General features: G+C 41.8%; 2 protein-coding genes across 2 annotated transcripts; both read left to right on the top strand.

Annotated features, from left to right (window-relative positions):
• Positions 1 to 435: 435 nt before the first annotated feature.
• gfod2 (glucose-fructose oxidoreductase domain containing 2) lies at positions 436 to 8556 on the top strand. Its single transcript, XM_083650828.1, has 3 exons — positions 436 to 514; positions 2084 to 2461; positions 4716 to 8556. The coding sequence occupies exons 2-3, from the start codon at positions 2209 to 2211 to the stop codon at positions 5621 to 5623; spliced, it is 1161 nt and encodes a 386-aa protein (XP_083506954.1). The 5' UTR covers positions 436 to 514; positions 2084 to 2208; the 3' UTR covers positions 5624 to 8556.
• Positions 8557 to 9211: 655 nt separating this feature from the next.
• LOC310788940 (uncharacterized protein) lies at positions 9212 to 21132 on the top strand. Its single transcript, XM_083650528.1, has 3 exons — positions 9212 to 9453; positions 11718 to 12071; positions 20207 to 21132. Exons 1-3 carry the CDS (start codon positions 9231 to 9233, stop codon positions 20506 to 20508), a joined length of 879 nt encoding a protein of 292 aa, XP_083506654.1. The 5' UTR covers positions 9212 to 9230; the 3' UTR covers positions 20509 to 21132.
• Positions 21133 to 21572: the final 440 nt, after the last annotated feature.

The following is a 21572-nucleotide window of genomic DNA, read 5'->3' as shown; positions in this document are numbered from 1 at the left end:
CTTTTCCATGAGGGAAACTACACACAATTTCTTTAGATAATAATCACTTTGCACTTCTATCCTTGGTAGACTCTCTGGAATGGAATGCGGCACAAGCACAAGCCCCGACTAGCTAGCTAGCATTAACCTAAGCTAGCATCAGTGCTCTGGCTAGCAATTGTCTTCGCGCAATGAATCATGGGAGAACCGGGGTATATGCTGGCTGGAACTTGCTGGAGGATTTATTTAACCCTCTAAACAAGTTGAAATCCATGTCGGGCGCTATTATTATTGCATGCAATAGTTTGGTTGTGGATTTCAAATGGAACTCGTACGTTAACGGAGCGAGTTCCGTCTGAAATGCACAGCTATAGCGTCAGTCTGTCCCCCTCAAGTAATTTTCCGGCGGTGTCCTCTCTCTACATACTACAACTATCTCTGATTCACACATCATACTGAAGTTACCACTAGCAACTGGGCAGCGCCCGTGGAGCACCTATCCTCGTCGTATCGTTGATGTTGGCTGGGGAAATAGGTAATTTAACGTTATTCTGGATATATTTGTTTCAACTCAAACTATGATTTGAGAATGTTTACTTGTTGTCCCTCTTTATACTTACGGGAAAGCTAAATTTCCTCCACGCTGCTCTCTCTAGATTTTCGCGTCGCCCCCGACGGTGACGTTAGCAGCTAACCTTTGCTAGCTGACACTATACTGTATGGACATATGGACGCTAACGTTCATTACGTGTTATGACTATAGCTAAGTAAGTTGTAAATGCTGTGCGTCACAAAGAGCCGTTCCTGACATCGACAACAGCATAAAAAGTGGTGGCTTAACGTTAGCTTTTATCTGACCAGGCCGACAACAATACAAGACTGCTAGGGTTTTAGCTGCTGTGTGGTAAATGCGACGTAAATGGGTAAATGTAAATGTTTTGCTGCGATGTCTGAAGTTATACTGAGGCCAGGGTTAACATCTGCAGGCAGACTTCATCATCTTTAAAATCCCAAACTGAGACACAGGCTCTGTTGCAGGTGCACTCTCACACTCTCTCTCTCTCTGTCTCTCTGTCTCTCTCTCTCTCTCTCTCTCTCTCTCTGCCATCATGTGTTCCATACTGTATCATATTCATTTGGTACCTTCCAATTATAAATGTCAAAATATGTTATAGTGTTGAAATTTGTGTCTATATTATAATCTTATTTAGATTATATTTTTCTTTGCTGTGTCCTATTACTATTTGTGGCTGCAACGACCTAATTTGGGATAATTTAACTTGTTTGTGATGTTTAAGGGCTGTGCCCCTAAACTGAGATGGTATCTTGTCCACATGCTCTCCCAAGATGAGAGGAGACTGGAGAGTGTTGTACAGCATTAGGTATAAAGTAAACGCATTGGGAAAATTATGACTTCTTAACTTCTAGTTGCAGGAGCTTACACTTACTTTAACCACAACGTAAGCTATGCCAACAAATGCTATTCATTGTCAGCAGCATAGACCGCATTCCCCTCTCAATTGTGGAAACAATTCCTGAATATCTTGCGATGAACGCATTCTATTTTTCACTTGAGCAACATTTATGGCAGCAGCCAGGGAAGCGGAAATCCTCAATTGACAGACCCTTTAAAACCGCAAAGCATGTCAGCAGGAGAATTTCCAAGCAACAAGTGCAGCTCCATGGCAGTAAAAAAGAAGAAGAAATCACTCAACCAAAAGTAAGAGAGGGAAGTTGGGTGAATGTCTCTGCTGAGCCGAGCTATACACCATTTCATATTTATTTGACTTGGCTGGCAGCTCTGAGTCAAGATGTTTATGTCAGTAGAGTAGATAAACATTGATGCATTCTTCCGTCATGTATTTGAAAAGTATATGCCACCAAATGAGTGGCGGTTTAACTTGAAAAACAAGATCATACATACACAGAAATTACACTTGCAGTGTGTTTGAGTTGTGTTGGGTGTGGAACATCTGAGGAATGGGATGTTAAGTATGTGGTGGTGCGACAATCGAAGTAGCCTGTCAGACTGCTGATAAGGGAAACTGGTATGGGCTGCCCGACATGTTTCTCCTGTGTCACTATGGTCACTTTGTTTTTACAGGTAAACTGCATGATTTACAGACAACAAGAGGCTGTGAGAGACGGGCGAAACAGTGGCTGCCTGTTGGGATGTCGGTGAGGCTGGCTATGGTTCAGACGTGAGGTCGGAGCGAGTGGCACACTGCCATGCTGCCAGGAGTCGGTGTGTTCGGCACAGGGAGCACATCCCGAGTGCTGGTGCCCATGTTGCAAGCAGAAGGATTTGAGGTCCATGCGCTCTGGGGGCGAAGCGAGGAGGAAGCGTGTTGCCTGGCGAAGGAGCTCGGCATTCCGTTTCACACCAGCCGCTCGGACGATGTCCTGCTGCACCAAGACGTGGACCTAGTCTGCATCTACATCCCACCCTCGATGACGCGGCAGATTGCTGTCAAAGCACTGGGTAAAACAGATCATAAACACACACATACACTCTTCACTAAAAGCACTATGTCAAATGCTGTCCAAACACTGTGCCGTATCGGTTAAACAGTAGGCTTATTTAGTATCATTAGTATCAAAGTAAGTTAATGTACTGTAAACAGTGTGACCTGTTAGTCGATGCATGTAAACACACAGTCACTGTCTCCCTTGGCCTTCTTTTACTACAACCAATGGAGAGGCAGGACATTCAGAGGACAGTGAGCATGTTGTGTCTTCATGGGTTTTATTCACTGCTACAGGTGAAAACAGTGTTTCCCACAGGTTGCCAGTTTACTTGGGTGTGTGTGTGTGTGTGGGGGGTTATTGACGACCGGTTATTGACCTTTCGTTCAGCAAGCGGCCGAGCGCCCAGTTACTCTCATGCTTTTCAGACTAACGTTTCTCAATCTAGTATAAACTACTGGCATTGCAACATTAGCCGACTGTTAAACTTCCATCTGATTATCAAGGTTATGTTTCAGTCTGTCTCCACTCATCACTGTAGTTCATGCACATTCAGAGAGAGCCGCCTGCTTAATGCGTCAGGGCGCGCACGGTGAAGCCAACAAAAAATTTACTTGGCTGGCTGTTAATTTACCTTTTTCATCTCATTCAGAGACACTCAAGCTCTGTTTGCTTTTAGGGCGTGACAAATTAGCATCTGATGTACAGTATGTAAGATACTCATATGACCCGACCCAGCAGGGTCTCGCAACTCCATGTGTGGAACCAATTCAAACATTTTCCCTATAAGAGCCAGGAATATTTTACTACTACAAATGGGTGGCATTCCCCTATAATCTCTGAGGTTTGACCCTTGACCTTTGATTATTGTTGATCACAGTCCAAGTAGTAATTCTGAAGAGAGCAGCCCCTCGTCAAGACACACTGGGTGTATTCCCTGCTCTGTCTGACTCTTCCGACACCCCCTCCCTAACAACAAATTACTCTGATAGTGTGATAGCCTCCCCCTCACAATCAAACCATTGTTAGCAATACTTTTGAAACGGACATGATCAGCGCGCTGCAATGTCTCTGTCTATGAGGTTAACTTATCTAGTGGAATTCCTGAGTGTTGACCTCAGCTTCCTGTTTTAGTTCCAACTTCCTGAGTGTGTCCCCACCAAAAGACTTGTCCTCTCCCACTGCACCAGCTTCCACCGGGCTCTGAAGTCAGCAGCACTCCATATATAGCCATACATAATATTATAGAGAGCACATAATATAAAATGTATCCATACAAATCCCAGAAACTGGATTCAAATACCATCTGTAAGTGAGTAAACCGTCTACTTCACTGCTTGAATAGTGCTTGAGCAAAGTCCACCCTACACCTTAAAATCACATTCAAATGTATGTAAAACCATTTTGAATGGAAAATGATGTTCACACACCACCTTTAGCTAGAACAGGGATGGGCAACTTTGATGATAGAGAGGGCCACAAAAAAGGACCTCGCTACCAGAGGGCCAGATTGTGACCGTGCACTTCCACCAATAGCCTCCTGTAAGACCATCACTCCCAAATATAGCTACTAATTTGATGAAAAGGACTGGTAATCCAGGTTTATTATACCAACGGTTATATTTTTCATATTCAATTTTAGTAGTTCTTCCATTCAGATGACACCAGAAACTTTGCTCTCGCTTTAAAACAGCCCGCTACAGCAATTTGATGGGGTACATCACCCAAATATGTCATATTAATCAGATTAGTAATGTTGCATGTGCAATGTGCATCCTGGATATACGGTAGTTTGTTACAATAGCGTTAGCTCAAATGCTAACGTTAAACAGTATGTGGATGGACAATCCTAACACACCATTAGTGCCATGTTCTGGGATGTACAGTAAAACAAAAACACAGATTTGGCTGGTCTAACATAACCTAACCAAAAACGTCTGCCTTGTAAAACCCCCCGCCCCCCCCCCCCCAAATTGACCCATGGGCCACACTGAGTGGGGTTGGGGGCCGCATCCCCAGTTGCCCACCCCTGACCTAGAACATGAAGGTGATTCAAAGTAACATACTTGTATGAAATGAAATGTTGAGACATTTTTTGTTGTAATACAAGTCAGCCCAAATGAAACAAGCCAGCAATAGTGGGTATGAAGTTCAAAATTTGCAATAGCATAATTTACTATGAAAAATGAGAAACTATGTATTCATCAACAGTACAATACATATTGTTGTCATTTGAGAAATAACCCAGTACATTTCCCCTCTCTCTGCAGGAATAGGTAAGAATGTCGTGTGTGAGAAAGCTGCAACTGCTGTGGATTCTTTCAAGATGGTGACTGCAGCGCGGTACTACCCCCAGCTGCTCAGCATTGTGGGCAACACGCTGCGCTTCCTGCCAGCTTTCGTTGCGATGCGCCAGCTACTTCTGGAGGGATACGTGGGTGAAGTGCAGGTGTGCGATGTCCGAGTCTACGGGCCCAGCCTCCTCGACCAGTCTTACGGCTGGACCTGCGAGGAGCTGATGGGAGGCGGCGGGCTGCACACGGTTGGCTCGGCCATCATCGACCTTTTAAGTCACCTGACTGGAGCGCGAGCCCAGCGCGTGCACGGTTTGCTGCGCACCTTTGTGCAGCAGAACGGGTCGATCCGGGGCATCCGCCGCGTCACCAGCGACGATTTCTGCTTCTTCCAGATGTTGATGGGAGGGTCTGGCTCTGGGACGGGCTCAGGGGGCGTGTGCTGCACCGTGACCCTCAACTTCAACATGCCGGGCTCTTTTGTCCACGAGGTGATGATAGTCGGATCCACAGGGAGGCTGGTCGCCAGGGGGACAGAACTGTACGGACAACGCAACGGGGGGAACGGCGAGGAGCTGTTGCTCGGGGACAGCGGGTGGGCAGGGCCGGAGGTGCGAGACATGCCCTTGCCTCACCTCCGGGGGCTTAACTCCATGGTGACGGCACTCAGACAGTCTTTTCAGGCCCATGAGGAGCGCAGGTTGTGGACACCTGGGCCGGTCGCCATGGCCCCAACGTTCGAGGATGGGCTGTATGTGCAGACGGTGGTGGAGGCAGTGAAGCGGTCGAGCTGCAGCGGAGAATGGGAGTGTGTTGAGATAATGACTCGGGAACCAGATCCAAACCACAACCTGTGTGAGGCTCTGCAAAGAAACAAGAACTAAATAAACACCCAGTGCAACTACGACATGTCTCTGACAGTTAACTTAAAACTGACAAAACTGGGTTTGAATGTTTTGCCCATTAATTCAGTTGCTTATTTCTGTATGTTTGCATTTTGTAGAGAATATTTTTGTTTGAGAAAAGCCTAGCACAATATTCTCAGCTACTCCAGCTACGTTCTGGTTGGCTGTTCCCCTTACAGTTTTGTTCAACAGGTTTTATTTTTGTGTTAATCACAGCTCCATTATTCTGATTCTCAGCAGAAAATATATTCATAGCATTTAGCAACATATCATTGGGTATAAGATGTTATTATATATGAATTTTTAAATCTTTACTTGGTTTGTCAACCTCTGCCATTATCTGCCCCCTTGATGTGTGTATCATACATAGCATTAGCATACAATCTTATTTTTGTTTTTGCATAATTCTAATTTCTTAAAAATGGGCGCATGAAAAAATAGAAATGGTCCCAGGTTGTCTCACTACGTTTTTGAAAGACTGGGGAAGTGAAACAGATTTGTCACCTGCCAGTGAGGCGCCACACCTACGTCAAATATTGTCCAAGAGGAAATGGCAGAGTAAGAAAAAAAGTTGGATGGCTGTCTGGCCATAGAGTTACCACTTGAAATAGTTTCTGTTATGTATTTTCTTAATTTTATTGTATTCCTTTTTAAGCTAAATGCACAAAGTCATTGTTTCAATATTGATTGTCACAGATGGACAAACCAAGCAACCGATTCCCTCATCCTTGGGATCAGCCAATAATATGTGATTAGCCGTGAGAGAGGGGCCAATCTCCAGCTTACTTACTACTTGAATTTTCCCCTTTTAGCAGCTTTTTGAATGTTAAGTTCACCTGACCGTCAATGGTACTGATCCCAGTAAACTGTTCTCATAATTGTATAGCCCCAAAAATTATAGTTGGTTTAGATATTTGCACTACCACAAGTGTGACAGTTTTTACGGACGGACCTTCTCGTAACAGCCCTATGCTCCACTTTGGGGTCATAAACCAACCATTTGAGAACCACTGGGTTTTGTTATTGTAACTGTTGGGGTTTCAGAAATATTGTCCAAGCCATTTATTCAGAAAGTTTTCTTAGTTTAAAAGCTTACCTTTAAAGTCCAACTGAATTGTTTTTGATGCTTGTATAGAACATGTAGATGTTAATATTTTTTGTCAAAAATATTTGTATGTTAAAGTTTACATTTCGGACACTAGCAGCACCTTAGGTTGAAAGGGAGTGTTCACTTCAGACATACATATTAATATCAAGGTGTGCCAGTGATTTGATTAGCAAAGTACTTCCACTGTTGGTACAGTAGTTGGTGACACTGGCTGAATTCAAATGACCTCTCCTCAGTGAAACACAGAAGAAGAATGGAGCTGTGGATATCTCAAGTTTTGTTTGATATTAGTTTTGAATGTAAGTTTAAGCAGTTGAATAAAATTGCAAGGGGTGCTAATAGATTATTCTTTTTGTCATTTTGGTTTAATAATCATATGGATATAGTTTATTCTAACAAAATCTTCTCTCAACCAAATTAGATGACATTAGCATCTGCTTTGATACTTACTAGGAGACAGAAAAACAATATGTGACATCCAGGGTTGTGTAAAATACCTGGCTATGAAACAAATTTAGTAACAAAAAAAGTCCCAATTCTTGTCTCTTACATTAACAAAAACAAAAGCTTGTCCTAGAAAGACATTTTGTATTTCCTGAACTGATTGACAGAGCTTTTGATACAATGAGTATTTCAATGCAAAATTAGTTTTAAATGTGTTAAAACTGTAAAACGTTTGTTTACATGTGATAACAACCATTGGTGTAAGTTTATATTTTACAAGGTTTTGTTTCATGCAATCTATGCATACATAGCTATTACTGATGTACTGATGTAAAAATCCCAAGACTGGGGTTTTTTAAACAAATCCCCCGCTATCTGTGAAGACTCCTCCCCGCATGTCCTCTCCCCTCCTCACACAAGGTGCAGCCTGCTCGTGCTTGAGCCATTACTTTCTAACCTTTTGATGGAGTAGAACCACTGGATTTGACGTATTTGAGAGTTTGTGTGCGTCCTCGAGGGGCTCAGTGACGACTGAAAAAATAGGAAGCGTTAAACACTTTACCTGTAGTCACTCACTGTGTCTCACAGTTCTGCTGAATATTATTGGCCCTCGCGAAACCTTTTAACGCTCAGACACAGGCCATAGTTAATTCTCAGAGGATGGTAGATATATTGAAGCGAAATGTCTATTAAAGACCAGTAGTAGATCGTACTGGTTGGACTCGATCTGTCTGTCCTTCACCGAGACCCATGCAAATGCCAAACCCTAGTAGAGGGTTATACTGTATAAGACTCATGGTTTGTTGCACTTTTACAGGTGCAGATAAGGAAAAATACACAATGTTACATGCTTACCTCACGCTATCCCAACAGTGCTTTACAAAAATGGTTTACATTAAGCGTCTTTACAATGCACATCACACATTCCTGCTGCAGAATGTTTAATGATAAAACTTACCACTAATAAACTACATGCCAGCTGAGTTATCAGTTAGATTCCTCCTATCTTTTTTTTTGCACTGATACCTGATAATATGCCACATATTTATGCAGTGTAATGCTTGTACCAGCCAGCTCACTGCAAAAATGAATATCACGTGTCTGTTTTGGGAAGACTTATTGTATTTATTATTGTTTTGTGTAATGTGTGGATAGTTTCCCACTGTTGTGTTCAGTGTTTGTATTTTCAGCCTGTGAATTTCTGTTAAAGCTGTAATATTTGTCTTGTTTAGAATTGGCATTGCTTTAACTGATATCGCTTTGTGAGCACAACTTGTGTTGCATTTAAGTTGGGAAACCGTTAGCTCTGGAAACTGTTAATTTCCCTGATAGATGCTTCTTTAACAAATAAATACAGCTCTATTCATTTTGTCTCTTTGGTTGACAATTCCAGTTAATTCATCAAGTAAAGGTTAGATCAGTGGTTCTCAACCTTTTTACACCAAGTACCACCTCAGAAATTACCACCATATTAAAGTATGAGAGGGAGTGAGCCCCGCACCACAGGTTGAGATCGAGAACCGTTAGATAATTTCTAAATTGTATGCATTGTTTGATTAGAACTACAATAAACAGATCTGATGCCTGCTAATAGCTTTCAGAGTTAGCACATCTCATCTTCAGTCTTATCAATGGTTGGAACTCTGCAAGAATTTTGTAACACCGCCCCCTTCAGGTGAATTCGGTTTTCATGCCTATCCACACAGCTCTTTTTTCTTATCCTTCAGTGTGTGTGTCCATAATTTGTACATCAGTGGTAGCCTATTCTTTTTCCAGCTTGACTTTTGGCAGTGGTCGTTTAAACCCCCACACAGAATAATCTTAATTGCATGCATTATGATTGTGTGTTTTCCTCATTGTTCCCTTTTGCATATTTGAACTATCCGATTCTTTTCAACGGCTCTTTGGTACGAGCCAGGTACGAACGAAGGGAACCGAGTGTGATCGTGATCTCGCGAGACCATCCACTCCCCTACCACTACGTGGACTGAACAGTGAGAAACCAGCCAGTCACAAGAGATAGTAGACGAAAAAATGAGCCAAACTCGAAAACGCAGCGGCATCTGGATGCACTACCACAATAAAGGCAATGGTAATGCGGAGTGCAATATCTGCAGATCAAAGCTATCATATAAAGGAGGGTCAACAACCAATCTTCACCGCCACTTAAAAAACAAACATCAAGTGGCCGTGGCCGTGGCCGAGGTGAGACGACGACGCGATGACCAAGATAACGACGGCGCACGTGCATCTGAAGGTACATGTGAGTTTCAGTTTAATGTTTGCAGTATAAAAGAACGATGAGCCGTTATTTTTGAACGGCTCTCAGAAAGGAACGGAGCCATTATGGCTGATCGAGTCTTCTTCGGTCTTTCCCCACAGTACGCAGCAGCAGTGCATTATGGGGCTGGAGCCGAACACTCCTAAAACCTAGTCCTCAACCTGTTCAATGAACATAAATAATTTATGGCACTTTACACACTTTGCAGGTCAAAATAGCATACTGAGCATCTTTTACCAAACTAAGTTTACGTTACAGACAGTCAGTAAGGGTGAGTGGCACGTGACAACAACACCGGGGCTAAAGATGGCGACTCGGAAGAGAAGTGTAGTCTGGCATTTCTTTAAAGCTATAGACGAAGATGGGGTCCAGTGTCTGCTGTGTGAATGCGGTCTGATCTACAAAGGCCGTACCAGTACCACCGGCATGCTCAGACACCTGCGGGCCGAACACCCGCTCGAGTTCGCCAACGCGGAACTATTAAGACCAAGAGAGAGGCAGGAGGAGAGGGACATGACTGACTGTGTTGTCCGACACATGATCGGGACCGGGGCGGACGGGGAGTACTGCACTGGTATTGTCGTGCATTCCTTTATAACTGGGGACTGGTAATCTTACGACTTCAAAGGTCATGAGCTGGGCGGTGACGTCATCAGAGCTGGTATTTCCCATTCCAAACTCGTAGGAGTCTCAGCAGCCCCAACCTCAAAAATCCAAGATGGCTGCGCCACGCAACAACAGTAGTAGTAATCGTAGTAATATTGTTTAGCACTTCTGTTTTGTTTGTGTCTCATTAAATCAGCTGTACACACAGCACTGCCTAACTTCTATCTGTGTGGACATGAGGCTGCAGTGTTTGTATGCGCAAAATGCCGCGAAATGCCATGTTGTCAATTGTTATTGCTAACAATGGCTAACCTGGCTAGCGACTGGATCTGACCAATCAACAGTGAACTTCCCAGCTCAAGTTTTTTGCAAATGGAACGCTAACAAAACGGATGTGATGTCATTTAGCCTCCACATCCCAGTTATTTTGCGATAAAGGAACGCACGATTGTTTTCACCTCTTTAAATAGTTTGTTCAAAGTTACTAGAGGACTTTGTTTGTGATAGCTACATCAAAACATAGGTGAACATCGTCTAGACCTGATTGTAAACCTTTGTCATACATGTATCAAGGACCCATAGTCTACTCTAGAGCCAGAAACCCCCATTCTATGACATTCTGACCTAACTCCATGACTATCTGTATTGTAGGTAGAGAGATAGAGAAACTATGATCAAAACAGTCATTCTTAAGTTCTACATTCACTGATTGTGTTAACTTCTTGCAGGGATGCAAACTAGTCACCTTAGGTGAGTGACCCTTTTCATCCCAAAATATGACGATTTCTGAGTAGCTTTATATCTGCCCCGGTATCTGTCACCTTTTTCACTCTCCATGAGTTTGCATCCCTGTTTTGTAAATGAGATAATGTGCTGAAATTCAACAATTCATCGATTTGCTTGGCAACCCTAGAATCTCCTCAAGGACCCCTGGGGGTTCCCGGACCCCACGCTGAGGACCATTAGTCTAGAGACCCTTACCCTTCCTACATGTTCCCATGGATCTGTGTAGGACTGTCAGATCCGATCACTACAGCATGAGCAGTTCTCATTGGACAATGAATGGCAGACTGATTTGAGGACCCACCCAAATGTTTTAATAAGCTTTATTCTATAGCAGTAGTGAGTGATAGAAGCTGCTGGTGCCCCCCTCTCCATAATCTGGACCGATGGCTCTAGGTAAAAACAATGGTCCTTACTGATTTCAGTTGCTAAAGGGATAGTTTGGATTTTGGGGTTGAAGATACTGTATGGTTGTACTGGATAACGATATCATTATCCTCCTGAGTCCCGAATCATGTCACATATCTTGTTTTTCCTAATGGTCGGTTCGCAGGTGACAAGTTAACTGTTGCTTTCCTGTTATCTCACACCAGCTAGGTTTGTGAAAGATAACCACTTAACAGATTCAAAGGTTTAAAATGACTTGACCTGTTCCTCAGAAGACAGCAAATATGGATGTAGGCATAGGTAATAAACAATGATATATTTTTGTGTGTGTGCGTGAGAGTGGCATTTCCCATTACGGTCAGTACTTTAACATAGTGATTGTCTCCCGTCACATTTGAATCAGAAGAATACAGGGATAAAAGCATGTTCTCATATTATGGTACTCCTGTTTTCCTCTTAAATAGTGGAGGTGGCTCTGGAGGACGGAGAATCCGACTGCATCACCACGGTGAACGGAGCTGAGATCTCGTGTGCCATTAGCGGCATCCTCGAAGCCGCGGAAGAAGTCATCGTAAAACAAAGGAAACAAAAGGCCAAGAGTGACGGCTCCTCGTCGCGCACCCGCAGCTTGATCTGGAAGCACTTTGAGCGGCAGGAGAGTGAGAAGTGCGCTCTGTGTCTGCTCTGCATGAAAAAGATTCAGCACAACAGCAACACCAGCAACCTGCACCGCCACCTGTCCAAGGTGCACCCCGAGGTCACGGAGCTGGGCAGAGCAAAGCCATACAATGCATTACAGCTCTACTCGTCTGTTCAAGGTAAAGACACGGCTAAACTGTCAGAAGTTGGGTTTTCATCCAAATATATTGCACATTTTAACTGCATTTTCAGAAAACCGGCAAAATGCAATTGTAAGGTTATGCCCATTTCCATCCACTACTGTTATGCGAATATTAGGAGTTGGTGATGAGGGCGCAACCAGTTGTGCTGTCTGCCTCTCCTGATTACACCAAATAATGTTACGTGTGTCGTTGTCTTGCAGGCAGCGACTGAGCTCTATAAGAAAACATCTATTATTTTAAAGTTTCTTGGTTATCCACAAAGCTGCACTATGAAATGGATTACCAGGCGCCACTCTTCAATTCGGCATACATGTAATTCACAGAGCAGTTACTGTAAGTCAGTGGTTCCCAAACTTCTTTGGCTTTAGTACTCTCTTTCCCTGATTTTTTAATCCAAGTAGCCCCTTTACCCGTGTGGTGAGATATTTCTGTTTAACCTTTTAATAAGTCCATTTACTAGAGAGTAAATTGTAACATAGTTTATTTACAAAACAAAAGTCCACACACGGATCCGGATCACTGCCTGCTCTCACTACTTCCTTAAGATGGCAAATGACCCCGAACAAAGGAGGTCTTACTTCTTTATAACCTTTGGTCTAGGCTCCGCCCAGACACTGTGTCTGCAGTTCACAGCGCCCTCTATCTTCCTGGAGTAGTAATGAACAGGATTATTTATCTACAGTTCCCTCCTTTTTTTCCTTATAAGGAAAAACTTAACTGAGGGATTTATTATAAAGTTGCTTTTTGGTTTTGCAACTTTTGTCTATCAGCATACATCATCAGCATTTTGACATCTCACCCCATCCAGAGATGCGCACAAGCAGGTCCACAACGCAGCCTTTCCCAGATCACATAATCCACAAAGTCCAAACCACTTCTATGAATCAAATGACCCGGGAACCATGTCATGAACCACCCTGCACACAGCTCTGCACTGAGTGCGGTGACTTTTAACAGCTTATTCACATGCAGAGGTAAACCTACTTTTTCCATTTGCTTTCCTTCGAAGTAGGGAAAGGCCTCTGCGAGCTTCTACTGTTATAGAACCACTCACTTAAAAAGCCTGTGCATAACCCAGCCTACCAGCGATACCAAAAGTCTATGATGATGCTTATTATATAATGATAATGTTTATACTATATTATAATAGGCCTTTTATACAATACTTCTAGAATTAATTAGTTACATACTCTAGTACTAGACACAACATACATTCAATTCAATCATTTACAGTACATATTATTACACTTAACAGCTTTCAAGGTTTATAGTTCACTATCAATTATTTGGCATATGTTTCTGAATTCAATTAGGGAGTGCAGGATTCTTGTGGCAGTTTTATTTCTTCTTCGTCCTCGCGTTGGGTCGTCTTCATTGGCTCCACCTACTTGCTATTCATACACACTCCATCCATTCCAACTTCAATCATTAAATCAATATCCTTTCTCACTGCTAAACTGTCTGTTTTATTGAAATGTTCCTTTGTCTTGAACTCGATGTCTCCCTCGATGTTCCTGGTTTTCCTGAAACAGAAAATCTAATCTTAGTTCTCCTTTTACATACATCAGTTTATCTCAACAGTCCTGCTATTGTTTAATTTTGATTGCATTTTTCATCATTATAACCAGCGTTCATGCAGACATTACAAAATGAAATTCAAGGATTTTCCAGTACTTTCCATAATACTATTTTCATTGTCAAGGATTTCACATAACCAAGACTTCATGGCAGATGTAAGTTTGGCTCAAAAGCCATCAATTTTACAATTTATTTTATTGGGTATTTGATAATTTATTGGTCTAACAACACAAAAGCTTAACTTCTGTGTGATCAGATCAAACCCCCTCTTTCCTTACGTTCCACATTATTTGGTTCTGTTTTGCATACGCTGTTTCTACTTTGCTTAAACAACCTGTATGATGATAGGGTTAGCATTAGGTGAGGGAAAATTGCAAAGTAAACTGGCTTATTAATCAATGGGAGGCCATATTTAATATATTTTGAGAGACAAACCAAGGACCACTCAAAATCTGTCCACAACCCTCATTCGGCCTCAGGCCCGTGCTTTAGAAACCTGTATTGAATTTTCAACTTGCCAATTCATCTCAAAATACTGCACAATCCAGATTGCACATTTTCGCTTAAAATCACACAGTATCTCAGCATTAAACTAAAACAATAACACTACTACAATTGCAAATAGCTGAAGATTATTCAACAAGAAACATTATACAAATATAACTCTGAGCATCTCATCTGCTCACAATGCACACTACATTGAAATGATCACTTAAATTGCTATTCTAACAACTTATTTACATGGCAACACACAAACACAGGTTCTCATTTCAGTTCAATTGTCATTAACAGCATAATTTGTATTAAGAATGATTCATCTCACCTCTTAAATTGATTCCTCTTCAATATTACCTGCCATGGATTCGGTCCCCTCCACGACTATTTGTCCAATAACTTTGGTTATAACAATCAACTTTTCATAGTTAGTTATGAATTAGTTAGTTTGGTTAGTGTATTAATTCATGCAGTATTTCAGCTGTTCCCATATTTCCACGTCATACTTACCTTACTTTCTGATCCTGTAAACAATTAATCCCACAACAAATAACACAAATAACCATTCTCTATCTACAGTATTGAGCTCACTTAGATTCTATAACAAATAAAATTCTCTCCTAGTCAGTCCGAAAATGTCAAGTCCGTCCCTTTCCCTCTCATACACACAGTCACAAGTCTGAACTCCCTAATTCTTCATTATTCTCATTATTCTCCGCTTCCTTCCCCCCTCTGAAAATCGCTTCCAGATTTTCACTTCATTGTCCATCTCTGTATAACAGACAAGCATACAGATTAATGACAATTTACACTTTTAAAAAGCAAGATTATTTTCTCCATCTGCAAACCTCCACCCTTCCTTATAACGAAATAAAATTAGACTGAATATTACTTAACCAATACACTTTAGTTTAGTTGGAGTTTACCCAATGTGGAGTTCACATTCAAATTTTGTTCTTCAAACCCTGTTTACAATGACAGACAGACGGCTCTTCTCGGTCTTCAAATTAGCATTTCAATCACTTTTGCTGCAATAAAAGCCTTTAAATACGACTTCCGATTCTTTTATCAACTGTTTCCTGTGAAAGGAAAATACTAGTACCAAATTCTGTTGTTTTGAATGATTACCCTCTTTCCACGCTTTATTATGCTGAAGCACTGACTAAAGGCTCTCCTCTCTCCTTGGTATCTGAAAGATAAGAGTTACTGGTCCCTACTACATCATTCTAAAATGACACCGACTTTACATTGATATAACATCTTGCTGTTGTTCTTCTCCTGTAACCAAAAGCTTGCACTGCGGCCTTTTCTTTGAAACAAAGCCATCCTGCATACTCACACCTACTGGGGAACAATTGCTTTCACATCCTGTAGTGAGCGCTCTTGCTCATTCTGTGAAATTAAAATTTAATTCAGATGTTTAATTTCCCCACTAATAGATTTGTTAATCACCACATGTCCGACCTAAAGGAAAATATTAAATTAGGAATAACAGCTTTTCTTCCTTCCTGCAAGTAAAGTAATGTTATGCTTCACCTCAGAGTTTTACATGACATCACCTCTCAGCCTACAGTCCCCTGTAAGAAAATTAGCATTTAGATTATTCCAAGTTCTCCTCCCATTTTCCTGTTAAGTCTCAGAGATTTAAATGACAAGACAACATTGTGTAAATGTCTACATTTGCTTGAAACTTATCAGTTCTTCATACTGTGGTTTTTTTTTTTTCCAGCACCTCCATCTCATCTCGGCCTGTTTCTGAAATGTTAAAACCAACATTAATACCCTTCATAATGTACAATTTTCCTGCACACAACAACTGCCTCCTCTCTTCCTCCCATTCCAGAACAACTTGATTCCCTTCCTGCAGCCCATGGTTCCGTCTCTGAAACACACACAAAATATGTTAAACCCTAGCATAGATATCCCCTTTTCATTTATTCCTTAATTTTCTGTGCTCTCATTTTCTCCAGTTCAGCTGGACTCCTTCTGAAATAAAAGAACATAGTGCTTTATTTACTTGTGACTTAATCGCGGTAGACAATTCATTTTCTCTTCTTCTCAAACTTACAGCAAAGTTAAATATGGATCATCATAAAGCAGTGTAACACAATAACATACTAACAAAGGAATTCTAACCCACAATGACTTCATCTGAAATGAGGTTCATCGTGTTGTTTATATTTATAGCCTTCACCTTGTCTCTAATTCTAATTGGCAACATAAATTGGAAGAATCCGAAATTCAACTCAAAATATGGATATTGATATTACCATAATTAGACAATTCTGTGTTATTTATTCCCAACCAAATTTTCATTTTGCTCTCCACCTGAAATCTTACCATCTCAAAGTCTCACTCAATGTTATTGCTCCCTACCCCCTCATCCCTACTTCAACTCTTCTTATCTCTGTTTAGGAAGAAGGGATGAGATGCATTGTCACTATGTTAATTAACTAAGTCCTTTTACCCAACTGGAGTCATTCTGTACTCTTCTTCTTCAAGGAGCCTGCACATTGTAAGGATTATCTGGACAATTTCGGGCCCAGTGTGTAGGATTCCCACAAACAAAACATCTATCTTGCTTTCTGCATACTCCCCTATTCGGACTCTGAATATAAAGGCCGGCACATTCACTGCCTCCTCCTATCTCATGTTGGCCCTGTTGCCCACCCCTCCCCCCTCTATTTACCTGAAGGGAGCGGGGGTGAGGTGGCTTCCTGTGAAATCCTTCTCTCCTTCCTTTGGGTCGAAATGGCTGCTGCTCTGCCTTTTGCTCGATTTCTGCTTGCTTTGTATTTACAAATGCCTCAGTTATACTTATTTTCTCCTCTCCTGTCACTAATTCTACACTCTCATGTTTAACTATCTGTAATTGACGCATAGCTTGTACTAAGAATTCCTCTGCTTGTCTTTTGGCGATTTGAGCAGCCCATAAATTGTATACTATTTCATGTTCCCTTCGGGCCTGGTCATCCAATTGTTTAAGAGATAATTGTTCTAACACTGCATTTAATTTTGCTTTCTCAAAAGTGCCCATAGCTGGCCATGAACCCTGTGTCCAATAAGACCACTCAGTTGTCTTTTCTGCTGCCATGAGCCCATGCAGATTCATCATTTCTTGGATAGGCAGGATTTTCTTATCTTGATTTCTCAACTCCATTTCTGAAAATTACACAAATAGGTTATTACACAGCAAAGTTTCCCCTAATTCTACTTTATTTTACCAAGTTGCTTATTTACTATACAATCATGTGCTTTACTTCTAATCACGTTTGAGTAAAATATTTGTAGTTTTACACATGCAGTACATTCATTCACACACAAACTACAAGTCCCATTGTCCTTGTGAACAACACTCAAAATGGCCGACAGCCATGTGCTTCCAAACTCCCACAATAAACAACCGGCGTAAAGCAGCTGCTGGCTTAGAAATTAATTCCCTAATTATTAAGCCCCAGCTGAGGATAGAAACTATTGATGTGATAGTCAATGATTTTCTTTCATACAAGCCGATTTAACAAACAACCGCGGTAAGACAACACAGCCACATGCAACAAATTCTGCTACCATTGTTCATCCCAGCAACTGAATAGCATTCACACTTAGAAGCATCGTCTTATTAAATTTGTGCAACCACAACTGGTACTGCGTCTCTTTTCATTTCAGTAATATCCAAAATCTCCTGAGTGCCACTATCTCAGAGCGGCCAGCTTTTAAGCTTACCGTTTCTCACATAAAACTCCCTTCAACATTCCTTACCATACACTTTTTATTTGCTAGCTAATTCAGTCACTGGATGACTAACGTACGTTTATTCCTTATTTATTTATATAGCGCTAATTATCTCCCAACCGGGGGAAATCCGGCGACTTTCAAAGCTTAATGCTCCGCTTCCTCTAAGGATTTACTGTGGTCTCATGGGTCGCCAATGCGACTTCCGATTCCTTGTTAGCACATTAGCCACTGCTAACTATTGTACTAAACAGTCTCCCAGAACAGACAAGTTGGGTCTCTAATTTTCTCAGGTCTTTATCTCTAGAGCATAAACTTTACAGGCCTCTAAGGTCTCATTCACACACATTGTGAACGATTCTGCTTCTGATAAAAACCCCATCTAACGGTCAAATGCTTCCACCATATGTGTAGCTGCATTCGCCAGAAGTAGATGAAACAGTCTGTTTTAAGAGACTACTGAACAAAGGATCGTCCCCCCTCCCGCACAGCCTCTAAGGATTTTATTTATTTACCTAGGTTCTTAATTCTCTCTCACTGGTAGGCCTACACAATCTGCAGCAGAATATCTGTTACATCAATAATATGATTAGTTACCGAACTCAGTTACCTTATAATGTTTAAATGATTTCCACCTAGTGGATTCTTGAGGCTCCAACTTGCCTCTTAATCAAATTTCCCAATAGCAACATAGCGATCTTTCTTCCACGCTATTCTTTATGCTCTTTTAATCATTCGGTAACCAATCATCTATTGGGCACAATTCACACATAACACACTTAGACTTTTGTATTTCTAAATAATCAAATTACAACTCACCTTGGCTTCCCATTTGCTTCTCGCCGGCCTGCTCTGACTGTGTTGTTGTTGATTTGCGCGCTCCACAGGAATTCAGGTCCGACGTGAAACAATGGCCCAAACCACAGGCCCAAAGCCTGCCCCACTCTAGTTCCCCCCTCGACACGGGTTTCGGCAACCAAACTGTGGTGAGATATTTCTGTTTAACCTTTTAATAAGTCCATTTACTAGAGAGTAAATTGTAACATAGTTTATTTACAAAACAAAAGTCCACACACGGATCCGGATCACTGCCTGCTCTCACTACTTCCTTAAGATGGCAAATGACCCCGAACAAAGGAGGTCTTACTTCTTTATAACCTTTGGTCTAGGCTCCGCCCAGACACTGTGTCTGCAGTTCACAGCGCCCTCTATCTTCCTGGAGTAGTAATGAACAGGATTATTTATCTACACCCGACTACAACATTTTGCTTAGAAAACTGTGAGAGAAAACTAGAGCATGTGACGCAAGGAATGAATGATAACCCACCTTTTTAAGAATAGAACATTACAAAATAAGAAATATAGTGAAAGAGTTGCAATTAGTGCCTCCTGAGCAGATTTATTTGAACGTTTCATTTATTTTCATGATTTATTCTCACATTTTTTCATTTTCCCTAGTCCAAAATTAAATTAACGGGTGACCTAATTTTCCACTCAGGTATTTTATACGCAAATTGAAAATTCACATATTAAAAACAGGTGGATGGAAACCCACCTAGAGATAATTGTGGTGAAAGACAAATGTTCAGGTAGGCAGTTTGCTGTGGTTTAATTGTTAATGTGAAAAATAACATTTTTCAAAAGCATCTTCACAAATAAATCATCATTAGGGAAATGAAATGCGCAGACTGGGGAAGTTGAAATTAAGCATCATAAAGCCTCTTGTTTTTACACCCAAGTTATTGGCACTGTGAAAATGTAAAGTCAACTCGATGAGCTCTACAGCTGTTTGGACAGTGACAGACACACCTTCTGATGTTTTGGCTTCCCTGCATATTACGTTTCCTGTTGGACTCGAGGGAAGAATTGACCTTCAGATTGTCCGCTTTAATTTGATGGTGAAGTCACATCAAATGAGCAGTTACTTATGCGCAGTATTAGTTGTCAAACTATTCTTGTTACTGTGTGTTAGCTAGAATCAGCTAGACATACTTTCTGTGAAGCCCTCTGAGACATGCTTAGGGGCTATATAAATAAACTTGACTTGACTTGACTGTGTATCATCACGAGTCTATAGAGTTTCAAGATACATGCAGAAACAACATCCTGGATTTGTCACAACATATCTCAGCAGCCATAATCACCCAATGTAAACCATGATGTTATTGTGAATGAATCTGCTGCACTTTGCACGCAGCTAAATATCAAATGAATGTTGCTGTTGCTAACCAAGTATTCACATTCTAGTCCCGTCCTTGATTATGAAGCGACAATGAATCTGGTTCTTCCCTTCCCTCTCCTTACAGAGAGCCGTGTGTCTGAAGCAGAGGCGCGCGCGCTGGAGAGGGAGCGGGAGCTGATCGATGCTCTGAGGAGCGCCCAGAAGCAGGAGGCGCAGGCGCTGGACCACCAGAGGGAGCTGCTGGAGCTGCTGCGCACGGCGAATGCCAGGGAGACGGGCGCAGAGCGGGAGAGGGTCGAGAGCCTGAGGCGGGCGCAGGAGGAGGAGGCCAGAGACTTGAGCCAGCAGAGGGAGGAGCTGCAGAAAGAACGAGCAGAGCTGCAGATGAAATGGGACGAGTTTCATTTATTGTCTGGAGGCCAGTAGGACCGACTGAACGACTCTGTGACAACATGATCCTACGGTTTTGGGGCCCGACTGGACTCGGTACTTCTTGATGGACAGTCATCACATGACATCAAGCTTTGTTCAGAATGCATGGTTTATTCCAAGACATGCAAGTGTGAAAACATGAACCCCTCTCTTAGTGAAATGTCATTTGAGATAGGGCTGGGCGATATCTCGAATATACTCGATGTATCGCGGCTTGTGCTACGTGAGATGTAGAAATGACTATATCGCGAACATTCGAGTATAATTGTCACGCATTGTTTCTAACTTAAGCCGCCGGCATGACTCGCTTCACGTTTCCTCTTGCCAGCTCTCCCTCTCAAGGGAGAGCTCTGTCACACTCAAGGGAGGGGGAATCACATGGATACGTCAAACGCGTCAAACCGCGTCACACACCCGTCCCCAGCAACCAAGGCGAAACATGGCCTGCCGATGGTTATTTGTTCCTAGAATATTTCCCAGCCAACTATTTGCCCTTTCTGTCTCCAAGCAGGGACACCCAGTGCAGGGTAACTGTTGAACTTTGGGAACAATTGCAAACTACCAATCCCCAAAAATGTTTAAAAAATGTTTTTGTAATTGTTCTAGGTAATAAATTATTCTCGCCTCTGTAGAGTTGTCAAGGTACCTCTCTGTTTATCTGGTCGTACTGTACATGCATATAGGTGTCATGACACAATATATCTGACAGTCTTTTTATACTTTTATAAATTTCATTATTATTATTTTTTCCACCATATGCTGCTGTACTGCATAGACCAGTAAATGTGATACAATGATTTAGACAAGGGAATACTGTAGACTTTGGACAACAGGCATTGTAAGAACTTGGGCTGATCCCCCAAAGCAATTTGTTTTTTGTGTGTTTTTTTTACTCGTAGAGCTGCTCTTAGTTTGTGCTCTTCTACCAAAATACACAGTGGTATCAGCTCTAAAAGTTAAAATTATTTTAAAATGGTTGCTTGGTAGATAACATGTATTTGCCGAATTCAGTGGACCCTGCGGTTCAACAAAGGTCTTAAGGCATGTAGTAGGAAGAA

This window comes from Poromitra crassiceps (assembly GCF_964638095.1).
Source record: "Poromitra crassiceps genome assembly, chromosome: 14".
Classification (NCBI taxonomy): domain Eukaryota; kingdom Metazoa; phylum Chordata; class Actinopteri; order Beryciformes; family Melamphaidae; genus Poromitra; species Poromitra crassiceps.
This window is presented reverse-complemented; position numbering and strand designations above follow the sequence as displayed.

Coding starts and splice junctions, on each gene's coding strand:
- LOC310788940 (XM_083650528.1), top strand. CDS start 9,231: ATGAGCCAAACTCGAAAACGCAGCGGCATCTGGATGCACTACCACAAT. Junction 9,454..11,717: donor CGGCGCACGTGCATCTGAAG/GTACATGTGAGT, acceptor CCTCTTAAATAG/TGGAGGTGGCTCTGGAGGAC. Junction 12,072..20,206: donor GCTCTACTCGTCTGTTCAAG/GTAAAGACACGG, acceptor CTCTCCTTACAG/AGAGCCGTGTGTCTGAAGCA.
- gfod2 (XM_083650828.1), top strand. CDS start 2,209: ATGCTGCCAGGAGTCGGTGTGTTCGGCACAGGGAGCACATCCCGAGTG. Junction 2,462..4,715: donor GATTGCTGTCAAAGCACTGG/GTAAAACAGATC, acceptor CTCTCTCTGCAG/GAATAGGTAAGAATGTCGTG.